The 12,558-nt window shown below is 34.5% G+C and overlaps 1 protein-coding gene across 1 annotated transcript in view; it reads right to left on the reverse strand.

Moving 5' to 3' along the window:
* CDC73 (cell division cycle 73) overlaps positions 1 to 12,558 on the reverse strand; it is a 135,086-nt gene that overhangs the window by 12,617 nt on the left and 109,911 nt on the right. Inside the window, exons 14-15 of the mRNA XM_003999432.6 lie at positions 7,734 to 7,895; positions 4,647 to 4,747 (exon numbers count right to left, since the gene is read on the reverse strand). Of these exons, the coding sequence (XP_003999481.1) occupies positions 4,647 to 4,747; positions 7,734 to 7,895 (263 nt within the window). The remainder of the gene's footprint in view (positions 1 to 4,646; positions 4,748 to 7,733; positions 7,896 to 12,558) is intronic.

Here is a 12,558-nt window from a genome sequence, read left to right on the forward strand (position 1 = left end):
GGGAAAAAGAAAAATTTGGAAAGCTACCTAGAAGGAGATAATTAAATGATATAAAAAGCGAGTCTAGCAAAGATCAAGAAGAGGATTTCAGGCATAAGAACAGTGGTAAAGGGCTCTGAAATGAAAGCAAGCTTGGCACACACCCTATAAACCAGAATAACTTCTTCTGTAGACAATGTCCTATACTGTAAAATTTGGCTATGGTAAAAAAAAAATCTGAATTTGTTCCAAATGTGATAGTAAACCACTAGAAAGTGATTAAAGCAAGAAGATGAAATTATCTGATTTTCATTGTTAACAGTTAATTCTAGTGTCGGGTGAATAAAAGACTCTAGCGGGCAAATCCTCCCAGCTGGTGTATCCTACAAAAGGTTAACAAATGGACCATAAAATACTGACTTTGAATCTCTCTCCCTGATCATCCAGTTGAATCTTACTTTTGTATCTGCAATCAGTTTACCATCAGTGAAGCTTCTGTTTTACAAGTACACACGTAAGAGTTAGCTTTTCTTTCCATTAATTTTTTTTGTATATAAGATATGATTGTTACCATCATCATCATCTAGTAGTAGGGGTCTCTAAAGAGAAAAATGATTGACTTCATTTTTTTGATAGCTACGTTATGGACTGTTTATTCCACATTGCTTGCTAGCCTACTGGCTTTGGATGTTAACAATGAATCGAAGTGTAATTAATTCTTGATGCAAATCCAAAACGAATCATTTGTGCTCACAAACAGAAACACTTAAACATTACTTCTAAACTATTTGCTTTTCCAATTAAAGGTCCCCTCACCAAACACATCATTCATTTTGAGTTTAATTCAATTTAATGAATTAAACTGATTCATTAAAAGGGCTACACATTATAGCTTCAAAAAACCCATTTTCAAAATATTTATGTGTAAAAATTTTTTAATTTAGAAAATTTTTAAATTAAATGAAGTCAACAGTTTCAATACTTCCTATTTTCCTTACTACATGTTTCACTTTTCTAATTTTCTCAGTATGATTTGTTTTAAATCATTCTCTCTCTTTTTTTTTTTTTTTTTTTTTGAGAGAGAGAGAGAAGGAGAGAGAAGGGAGCCACAGAACCTGATGCAGGGCTCGATCTCACGAACTGTGAGATCATGACCTGAGCTAGAGATCAAGAGTTGGACAGTTAACTGACCAAGCCACCCAAGCGCCCCTACCTTAAATCATTCTTAAAAATATATTTTTAAAAATGATTTATCTAAATCTATAAAAGCATACAGTACTCCACTCCCTACTTTCAATAGATTTAGTTTATACAGTATTTATTCCACCAGAATAGACAACTTTTAAAATTAATGGTGAAACATTAGAGTCTAAAAAGTCTAAGTCACAAATAAGAAAGCATAAGGCTTCTCTCATTATACAAAAATTTTATTGGCATGAAGCTGTGAAGGCAAGCAAACTTACACCAAGACATTATACAAAACATCTTTCTGATTCAGAAAAAGACTTTTAGTTTACAAACCTCAGCAAAAAATAGAACAAATGAAGTTCTTTTATAAGAAAGCCAGTCTTCTAACTGGTAGCACAATGAGTACTGAAGCAAAGTATTTCACACAATTCAGAATTGTTCATTTTTTACAAACCGCATGAATCTTGTCAGCATTATTTTACAGGAACAAAGAAGCAAAAGAAATAGACAAAATGCTCTTGAATAATATTTAGTAGGTACAAAGATGGCACATCAGATGACAAAGGGGCAACATAATCTAGAAGATTAATGAAAACTTTTTCTCAATGATAACCAGCAAAAATTTGAAGAAATCATCATTTAAAAATCTTGATCAACAAATACATGTAGCTACCTCAAACATAAAAATATTTAAAAAAAAAAAATTTTTTTTAACGTTTATTTATTTTTGAGACAGAGAGAGACAGAGCATGAACGGGGGAGGGGCAGAGAGAGAGGGAGACACAGAACTGGAAGCAGGCTCCAGGCTCTGAGCCATCAGCCCAGAGCCCGATGCGGGGCTCGAACTCACGGTCTGTGAGATCGTGACCTGAGCTGAAGTCGGACGCTCAACCGACTGAGCCACCCAGGCGCCCCTAAAAATATTTTTAAAAAGCTATATGCAGTTGTAAGCTCAAATTTCTTGTAACGTTTAAAAGATTTTATTTGCCCATTTTATACAAGTCAATACTTAATATCTTCTGAAAAATTTTGGATTTTACTATAATGCAATATGAAGAAAAATAGTACAAGCTTTTACCATGGCCCATATAGATGCTCCTGTTAAAACCCTCAGTTTTCCGCTATGCTATATAGATGTTACCATTTTCTAAGTGTGTTATGGGGCAAAGGGTGAAAACCTAGAAAAGGCAAGAGTAAAAACAAGGAGATCAACTAAAAGCTAAGAGATAATAATACTCCTAAGTTTCTAGCTTAGGCAAATTACTAAAGAAAACTAAATGAGGAAAAGAAACAGTTTGGGAATGAGGGAGAGAACAAGACGATTCCATATGGAACAAGCTGAGTCTGACATACCAACAAGACCTCACAGAGGAGTTATCTGGTAATTACTGAGATATACAGGCCCAGAATATAAGCTAGAAACCTTAGAATAAGGGGAGGGATATAGATGATAATTGAAAGCTATCAGATCTCCTTGAGAGAGTATCTATACTTAAAGGAAAAGAGAAACAAAATATTAACAGGTAGTTGAAAGCCAGAGGGAAAGTAGCTAGAGTCTGAAAAAAGAGTAATAAGCCTTGGAAAAGAAGGTTTTAAGTCTGATAAGGAGGTTAAAGGGATCTAATATCTGGGTCACTGGTAAGTTTGGTGAGAACAGTTTAGTGGAGAGCAAGAAAGCTGAACAGAGGACTGAGAACTGAATAGAAAATGAGTTAGTAGAGACATTTCTTTCAAAATTTCATAAAAGGAAAAAGAAAAGGAGCTTTGAAGTCAGGAGAAAGGGTTTTATTTTAAGAGGGAAGAGGCAAGAGTACTTTCATTTTCTTTTTATTTGAGAGAGAGAGAGAGAGAGAGACAGAGAGAGAGAGCGCACACACGCACTCACACGGGTGGGGGTGGGGGAGAAAGAGAATATATTCCAAGCAGGTTCCACGTGCAGTGTGGAGCCTAACATGGGGCTTGATTCCACAACCCTGGGATCATGACCTGAGCCAAAATCAAGAGTTGGATTTACTTTCACTGTAAATGCTGACAGAAAGGATTCAGTAAAGAAGGAAGATTAAAAAGAGAATAATTCATGGAAGAAAATCGTAACTTTGTTAAAAAAAAAAAAAAGACTCAAGTTATCTAAATTTCAGAAGACTACCAATACGAACGAAACTACTACAACATCATTATATTCTAAATGAAATTTAGACAGCATTTACAAAGGCATAATCATTCTTTTTATTAAAACACAATTCAACAGGCAAGCAAGTAGGTAAAATATTCGTGTTCATGGATACTTTACTTTGATTAAAATCCCCATTCTCTATCTTTAACTTTCTATTTATCAACTCTGTAGCTTCAGAAATAACATAAAAAGTATCATAATATTAGTAATATTAGAATAATTAATTAAAATGAATGAAGGCAGAACAGAATAAATGAGTAAAGCTTTCAAGCTTGGGTAGTTTCTATCTTGGAAGAATGGTGATACCACTAACAAAAACTGAGGCTGCTTTAAAAGAGGCTGGATTTTACAGTAGCACACTCTACGTTCATAATAACTGAAGCTGTTACTTCTAATAAACATACTTGTTTCATTAGAATGGTTTTTTAAAAACAATTTTACTGTGGTTACTAACTTAATTGGGTACTTGAATTAAATAATAATTGGAGTATCTCTACCAGCAAAAAAAATAGACCAGATTAACCTACATTTGGTATATACTGATATATTAATATACCAAAAGATAGAAGCCACATGAAATCCATTAATTTAACAGGTATCTATTGAATGCTTCCTTTGTGCCACGCCCTCTTCTGTGCTGACAATACAAGAGCGAACAAGGCAGAAAAGGCTCCTCCCATTAAGCAACTTGCCATTATAACCAGGAAGACTGAAAATAAAGATATAAAAACAAGATAATACCAAACAGCAGCAAGTACTATCATGAAAATAAAAGGGCTTAATGAGTAACTGGGAGGAGGTAATGGCTTTCCAGGATGGCCAGAGAAGGCTTCTCTAAAGGAGAGAATATTTGAATTTAGAGTTGAATGAAAAGAAAAAGTCAATCATGCTACAATCATTCAAGACAGTGGAAACAGCTGGTAAAAATCATATGGCACTTCAAATTACAGCTATACACTACTGTTAGCAAAAGTCAGCCCATTTTAAAACTAGTCATCAGTTTTAATAAAAACATATGGACGTGCAAAAATATTAATGCTTTTGAAGTTTAAGGCCTAAAGTAATTCTATTTAACTCAGGGGATAATTCACTTTTAGATATAAGTACACAAAAAATAATAATGTCCAAAAAAAAAAAAAGTAGTTCACAGGTGCTTAAAAATTAAAATATATTAATAGGAATCCTTTGATACACACATCGTATATGCACAGCCATAGATGGCTTTCTCTTACATAAAGCAAGAGCATTTCTATATTGGTAAATGTAGGAATATTTAAAGTAAAAGTATAAATAAAGAGAATCTTACTTTTAGCAAATATGTCAACTGGTGATCCATCAGGCAAAAGCCATGGCCAGCCTTTGAACTGCCATGCAGGACCCTGCACAAAAACTGCTACAACCCGATCCCTATAAATAGAAACAGGGGAGGATTAGAATAGAGAGACAGTATCTCATAGATGAACTTTGGTTACTGTAAATCCTTAAGAAAAGGACTCAATGATTCATGTGATATAGTCTCCTGTCAACACATCTGTGAGGCAAACAAAGTCCATTACCACAACTCTTCATTACGTTACCATTAAAATACATTAATGATTGCTATACGTCTCATGCACTGCACCTGGGTCTTTTAAACATAATTACATACACAATCCTTATATGCAATCTTTTTAACCTTTTAATTTGCCCTTCTCCTAGACTAACAGGCCCACTCTTCCAATGCAATAGGGAACACTGGTGGATGTATTAATTGAAAAAGTTGGTTTTAAAAGGAAATCATTTAATTCAAGTAGATCTTAAATATTTTACATTAATTAAAAACATTATAAATAACTCACCAATCATTTTATGAAGCCCCAAGGTCTTATTTTTGAGTTCTTCTGAGTATTTGGAAAGTAATTTGAGTATAGAAACCATCAGACTTCTTAAAAATTTTTCCAATTGTTTTACAACTGTTTCACTCACCCTAATTTTTTTTTTAATTTTTTAATTTTTTTTATTTTTGTAGGAGAAAGAGACAGAGTGTGAGCAGGGGAGGAGCAGAGAGAAAGGGAGACACGGAGTCCGAAGCAGGATCCAGGCTCTGAGCTGTCAGCACAGAACCTGACAAGGGGCTCAAACTCACAAACCATGAGATCATGACCTGAGCCGTAGTCGGATGCTCAACCTACTGAGCCACCCAGGCGCCCAGTCTGTAAGCGTTTTTCTAAAAACGCAAGTTTTTCTAAAACCTTGTTTTTCTAACTGTTAGACTTTATTTTTCTGAAAAGAACAAATCTTTTTCTAGGCCCTCGTATTTCATTAGTTCACAAAATATTTAATTAAATTGAGAAATTATAATAAGTGTAACAGTCATAAACAGCTTATGCCTAGGACTAAAGAGGTGGAAACAAAACCATAATAAACAGTAACAGTTAACATTAATAAGACTTATTATGAACATTCACTATGTGCCAGTGCTGTTCTAAGCACCTTACACAGTACCTATGTTAATACACTGAATCTTCCAAAAAATCCAATGAGGTGAGTGCTATTATTACCCTATTTTACAGATGAGGAAACAGAAGGGCATGGACAGTCCATTTGCAGAAGAGAAACGAAAGGAAGAAGAGGAGGAGTGAGAAGAAGAAAGGGAGGGAATGGCTGATCCTGTGCCCCGGTTATGCTACTGTTCCTGGGTGAGGACTGATAAATCATGAGAACAGCCATTTTAGTAGTATTACGGAAATCATTTTAACCTTACAACTCCCTGAAATGGTCTTAGGAATGCCCAGAGGTCCAAGATCACATTTTTAATAACCATTGCATTAGATGAAGACTCTATACATCCAACAAAGAATTAAACCAGGGCTACCTTCTATTCAGATAAAAGATCTACAGCAACAGTTCAAGTTGCTGTGAAAAGCCACAGCTTAAAATTCTAACCTGCTCAAAATCTCTAAGGCTAAAATGAAATCTTAAATTAAAAATCTCCTCCTTTCATGGAATACATGTCCCATACTGCCAAATGATCTTTGGTAATAGAGCTCACTATTAAATGACCTCTTAATTTCATGACCTAGCTTTAGCCATACAATAGTTGAAAGCAGAAGGTACCTCCCAAACTAAAGGAAATTTGCTGGAGAGACATCACCTAGATCCTACTGGGCTTCGCAGGGTTAGCATGTAAGCAGGATAATATAAATAGTACTCTTGGTGAATTCTTGAAAGGATTAACAGAGAAAGGAAAGAAGAAAGGTAAGGAAAATATTCCTAAGTTAAGATACCAATGACTAGGGACCTAGCTAATATATACAAGCATTATTCTGTAGCACGGTGAGATGGCACTTGTACACACTGTATTATCAACATCTGCAAATAACTGCAAACATGTAATACTAATATGGAATAACTTTCTTACAAGTTTTAAACTTGATAACTGACATTCTCATTTTACTTCATATAATACATTTTTAACATACTTATATTTTCAATGCCCTGACTTCCTAATGTGTGAAGACTGGTAAGTACCTCAAAGGTAAATTTCAGTTAATGCATCAATGTGTTGCATTCTCTTACGTCACACAGAGATGCACTCTCAAGACTGTTTTTACTCTACCTTATATTAATAAAATGTAAGATAATTCATGTATCTGAGCTAATAGACACTGTTAAAAATACCTTAATATTTTATTAAAGAACATTTTATTTTTATTTTTTTTAATTTTTTTTAATTTATTTTTTTTATTTTTTAACGTTTATTTATTTTTGAGACAGGGAAGACAGCATGAATGGGGGAGGGTCAGAGAGAGAGGGAGACACAGAATTTGAAACAGGCTCCAGGCTCTGAGCTGTCAGCACAGAGCCTGATGCGGGGCTTGAACTCACGGACCGCGAGATCATGACCTGAGCCGAAGTCGGATGCTTAACCGACTGAGCCACCCAGGCGCCCCTTAAAGAACATTTTAATGCAATTAAAGAGCTAAACCAGGGTAGGGTGACCATGTTGTTTTTATTAATAAATTAGTCCTCATAATAAAAGTAACAATTTCTTCACTTATCATTTCTTACTCTAAAATGTGAATTCTCCAAAACAAAAAACTACAACAATAGGTTCTCAAAACATTAGTCTATTTGGAAGTTTTGTTCTAAAAGCTGATCCAAAACAAATAAACAGTGTTAAGAATTTTTACTAAATTTTCCAGAAGTCAGTGTTTCTTATAAGTAAAATAATGTTTAGCTATCCAGAATACAAATTTATTTAGGTATTACTAAAACATGGACATTATTAATGACCAAGTTAGACACTAACAATGTCTTCAGGGATAGTTTCTATCTAGAACTCATGACAAAACTTGATACTTTTTAATTATACAAAAAAATTAATGACTACATAAAATAGAAATAATCTTACCAGTCTTGAGGCATAAGTTTAAGCGGCTGGTCTACTACTCTATAAGGAACTGTGACACTAATTGCAGTGCCCCCTGGTTGCATCTGATCTTTTCTTCTCTGTATTAAAGTTTCATTTTCTCGTTGGCAGCCTTGTTTCTTCTTTTCATCTGATGGGACAAATCTTTGAAAAAACAGAGATGAAAAAAGGTCAAATGATTCAGTGGGACACAAATGGGAAAATAAGTTAGAAATTATTTTTAAAATATTGATAGTTTTAAACCAAACCTTTTTTCTTTCTTTTTTTTTTAAATGAACCTGCTTCTGCATGTACAGATTACAATGTGTAGAGAGTATAATCTTTCTTCCCATGCCAAATAGCACTCAGCTCACTTAGTCCATAAGTTGGCTCACACAGAGACACACACAATTTATGTTCTTTCATCTAGCACTTAGCATTCTCCAAAGTTACATAAAAGACCATACTAATCCTTGGTTTTTCAAATGCTATTAGAAGGATATCCTATTATAAATCAAAAGGTCACTTGAAATAAGATGATGTGGCTTCTTCCCAGATACATGACTTAGTATATCCAAGAGCTTCACAAAATACCCCTTTTCATGGATTATGACTAAGCAAAATTAGAAAAATGCCATCTAATTTCAGGGTTGCTTTGCAAATTTTTAAGGAGGAAATTAAATAAGTGTATGCTAATTGTCTTAGTAAATACTGCTAGTAATTTAGTAAATTACCAACTCTACCATGTGATTCAATTCTCCACTGTACCATCAACAGATTATCTTCAAATATAATTTAGCAATCTGCAGAGCTGTTGCCACCTCTAGATTGTTGGTGTTCACAAAGCATTTCAAAATAGTCGTTTTTTTTTTTTTTTAGCTGCATACTCCTAATACAGTCTATTAGCATATTTTATTAAAGTCCTTTGAAAATTTTGAATATCACATGCTGGATTCATCATTAGTAAAACTAGTCTCATACTCATGAAGGTCTTTAGTAGATGGTGACTGTGATAAACTAAACTTCATTTCTGAGCTATTTTCATATCCATGTCCAAATCTAATGGAAAAGTTAAGATTTCCATAAATTTAAAAATTTCCTCCAGATAATCATTTTGCTCCCTATGGATTCAGTTTATTTATAAATCAAGCCTACTTAGAAAATGCCAAATATAGGAGCGCCTGGGTGGCTCAGTTGGTGACTTCGGCTCAGTTCATGATCTTGTGGTTCATGAGTTAGGGCCCCATATTGGGCTAACTGCTATCAGTGCAGAGTCCGCTTTTGGATCCTCTATCCCCTTCTCTCTGCTCCTTCCCCACTCGACTGTGTACTCAAAAATAAACATCTTTAAAAAAACAAAAAAGGAAGTGCCAAATACTAACACTCTGAATCATTAAACATGTTAAAATTAATATACATGCACTGTTGGAAACAGTTTTAATATAAAGCTACAACAAAATGTATTAAGTGAACAGTAATACACTGTGCTAAGTTACACAATATACATAGTTGTACAAAACATCGTCCCTGCCCTCTTGAAGCTTATGCTCCAGATACAAAGAACAAAGTTGTCTCACTGGCAAGTGAAAGATGCTTTATTTCAATCCTCTCTATCCAGATGGGATTAAAATGTTTACATTTTTAAATATAACACTGAATCTATTTTCTAGCTTTTGAAATTGTAAATGTTATAAAAGTATACAATTACTTATAAACTTTAATAAATTACTATACACACACACACGAGTGATTTATAATATCCAACTTTAATGTCTATTAAACACCTAATTCAACTTCTAAAGCTTAAGGAAGGAGTTACATAGCATTTGCAGGTTCACTTATTTGCTGATGAAAGTTTTATTGAGGTTCAGAGTATTAACATGGTTCTTTAACATCCTACAACTAATGGCCTACAATTTTTACATGCGCTAGTATTTTTAATTTCTGAATATATCTAGGTCTTTCTTTAGGATAGCAGCCTTCTGTAGAGTAAAATGTGTCTGTATTTCAAAATGCTTTTCAGCTTTGATCTCATGTATTAACACAAGGATAGATCTTCTAACCTACTCTCCTAAACTAAAGTTAGAATAACAATGCAGACTTTTCCATCCATGGAAGGCGCTGGCAAACTAATTAAGCTCAAGCTATTTTATTTCACTCAGTTCCTGGAATAGGAAATAAAGGTCAAATTCTGCTCAAGGGAGGGAATCTAACATAAGTTCCTTCTTTCATAAAGGTAGGACTCTCAGGGGTTAAGTTCAGTATAATGGTAAACTAGAAATAAACCCACTGCCCACTCTTTTTCCTGTCCCCTACCTCTTATCAACGCCCTGGCAACTGCAAGGAAAATCGAATCTCCGAATTGTAAATTGGCCCTTGCTTGAATCTTAGGCAGGAATTAACCACCCTGACCACAATAACTAACTGAGAAATAAACACATTATCCAAGCCAGGCCAATGAGACTTAATCCTGGATTTTTGCTGGAATTATTGGAAAACAGGCACTGTCCTTCTACTGTGCTAGATAACCTGGAGTTTTTGATAGTCATCTTCAACCCTGAAGGGGGAGAACCCAAGAGATGGAAAGACCAACCCCTGATGATATCATTTTAGCACTGTGTCAGAAGCCAGGACTGTTCAGTCATGTTGAGCCAAATAAGTTATTTTTTGGTAAAGCTACTACAAATTGGTATTTATCACTTCCAATTTAAAGTGTTCTAACAAATACAACCAGAAATGCACATGTGATATGGTAGATGAATATATGTAATTTGGAGAAATATTATGATGTCCACTGACTCATCCAATATTTGCAATTTATTTATTCTATTTTACATTCCATGAGTGAAGGAGTATGGGTGATAGGACTAAAGTCACTACTATCTAAACTGGTACAGTTCTAGTGAAATAACTATGTTAGTATTGTCAAAGAATAAAATACAAATAGTTGATATAGCCAAGTTAAGTTCAAAACTGTATGTTATTTTTAAAACAGAGCAAGTTTATGAATATTTCCCAGCAGGTTAAAAATACAGTTTTCCTTTTTCCTAAATAAAAGAAGTTGAAATTTGAAAAGTAGAGAAAAGACAAGAAAAAGCAACAATGTCTGGATGTTAAAAACCCTCAAACTGAAAATTTCATTTAAAGTGATGTAATATTGGCAACACTCCTAGGTACTTTGCAAACGCAAATGTAAACCTTTCCTGGAGTCCCCTCCACGGCCCTGCCATCCACCCACCTTCAATTTGGAACTCAAAGAATTTCCACAGAAAAAAACTCCAAGGAAAATGAACCGTAAATGAGTAAATGAAGACAATCAAAAATATTAAATGTACTAAAAAACTAAACATGCAGGGAAATGAGAGGTATCATGAATGAAACAACAGTCAAAACAGTCAAAAGAAAAGGTAACTAAGGACTTCAAATACAAATATCAAAGATCAAAGCTTACAAAACAAGTTTGCAAATATTTACAGGAGAAAAATTTATTTTGAAAGAGACCAAAGATTTGAAAAAGAACTAAATAGAACCACTGAAATTGAAAAAGTCCCAAAAAAGAGAAGGGAAAAGGGGGGGTGGGGGGAGGCAACACAGAGGTATTATCTAAAGCAATAAGGGCCAAGACTCAGAATTGATGAAAAACACAAATCCATACATTCAATTTTAATGAATCCCAAAATGGGATATATAAGAAATCTACATCTAGGCAGAGCAGATAAATTTAAAATGGTCTTTAAAATAACCAGGTAAAGCAGACTTCCTTCATAGGATTATCACACTAACAGCTGACCTATCATCAACAAAGGAAGCTAGAAGATAGTGCAATAATATCTTCAATGTAAAGAGAAAAAAATTAAAAACTTCTATATTGTAGGGGCGTCTGGGTGGCTCAGTTGGTTGAGTGGCCGTCTTCGGCTCAGGTCATGATCTCGCGGTCCGTGAGTACGAGCCCCACATCGGGCTCTGTGCTGGCAGCTCGGGGCCTGGAGCCTGCTTTGGATTCTGTGTCTCCTTCTAACTCTGCTCCTATCCTGCTTGTGCTCTATCTCTGTCTCTCAAAAATAAATAAATGTTAAAAAAAAAATTTTTTTTTAAAGAAAAAACTTCTATATTGTTTTCCAAAGTGGTTGAATCTTTTTGCATTACCTGTGGTTGTTTGGAACATGAATTATTCATGGTCCGGTATAAACTCCAGTATTTGTTCTGCTTGCTTCTTCCCCAGGCATCAAGCAGTTTCCTCACATGAATGTACTCCACAGTATTTGACTACTGCAAAGAGAATCCTCCGCATATCTTTGAGGCACTCTCTACGTGCAATCTCTCCCCTTTGGAACCTTGGTCCTGTGAGGCTACCATAATGGCCAGAATCATGAGTGTCATCCAATCATTTTATTTTAAATAAACTTACAGTCCTACTAAAACTTCTCTCAGGATCACATTTATAAATGTAAAATATATTTTTTAATACTTTCATAACACAACCTTAATTTTGTTATTTACAGACGTTAAAGGTTAAGGGTTTTGTTTTTGTGTGATTCTTTTACTGAAGGGCCAAAAAAAAAAAAAAAGGAAGAATCCTTAATTTTACATGAAACCAAATAGAATCTATGCCAAAATGAGCTATGGGGTACAGCCAGTACTGTAATTGTGTGGAGGAGGTTTCAATTATGCATTAATTACATAGCAAAGCCTCCAGCTGACTCAAACTGTAGGGGAGATGTCAGTTGCAATGAGGTGTTAAACAATGAAGGGAGTGTTTTATACTTAGAAGAAAAATTAGGCTTGGTCTACCCTAAGAATGTGGTCTATTTAATTGTTTGGTTTCTCT

Source organism: Felis catus, chromosome F1 (assembly GCF_018350175.1).
Source record: "Felis catus isolate Fca126 chromosome F1, F.catus_Fca126_mat1.0, whole genome shotgun sequence".
NCBI classification, from domain to species: domain Eukaryota; kingdom Metazoa; phylum Chordata; class Mammalia; order Carnivora; family Felidae; genus Felis; species Felis catus.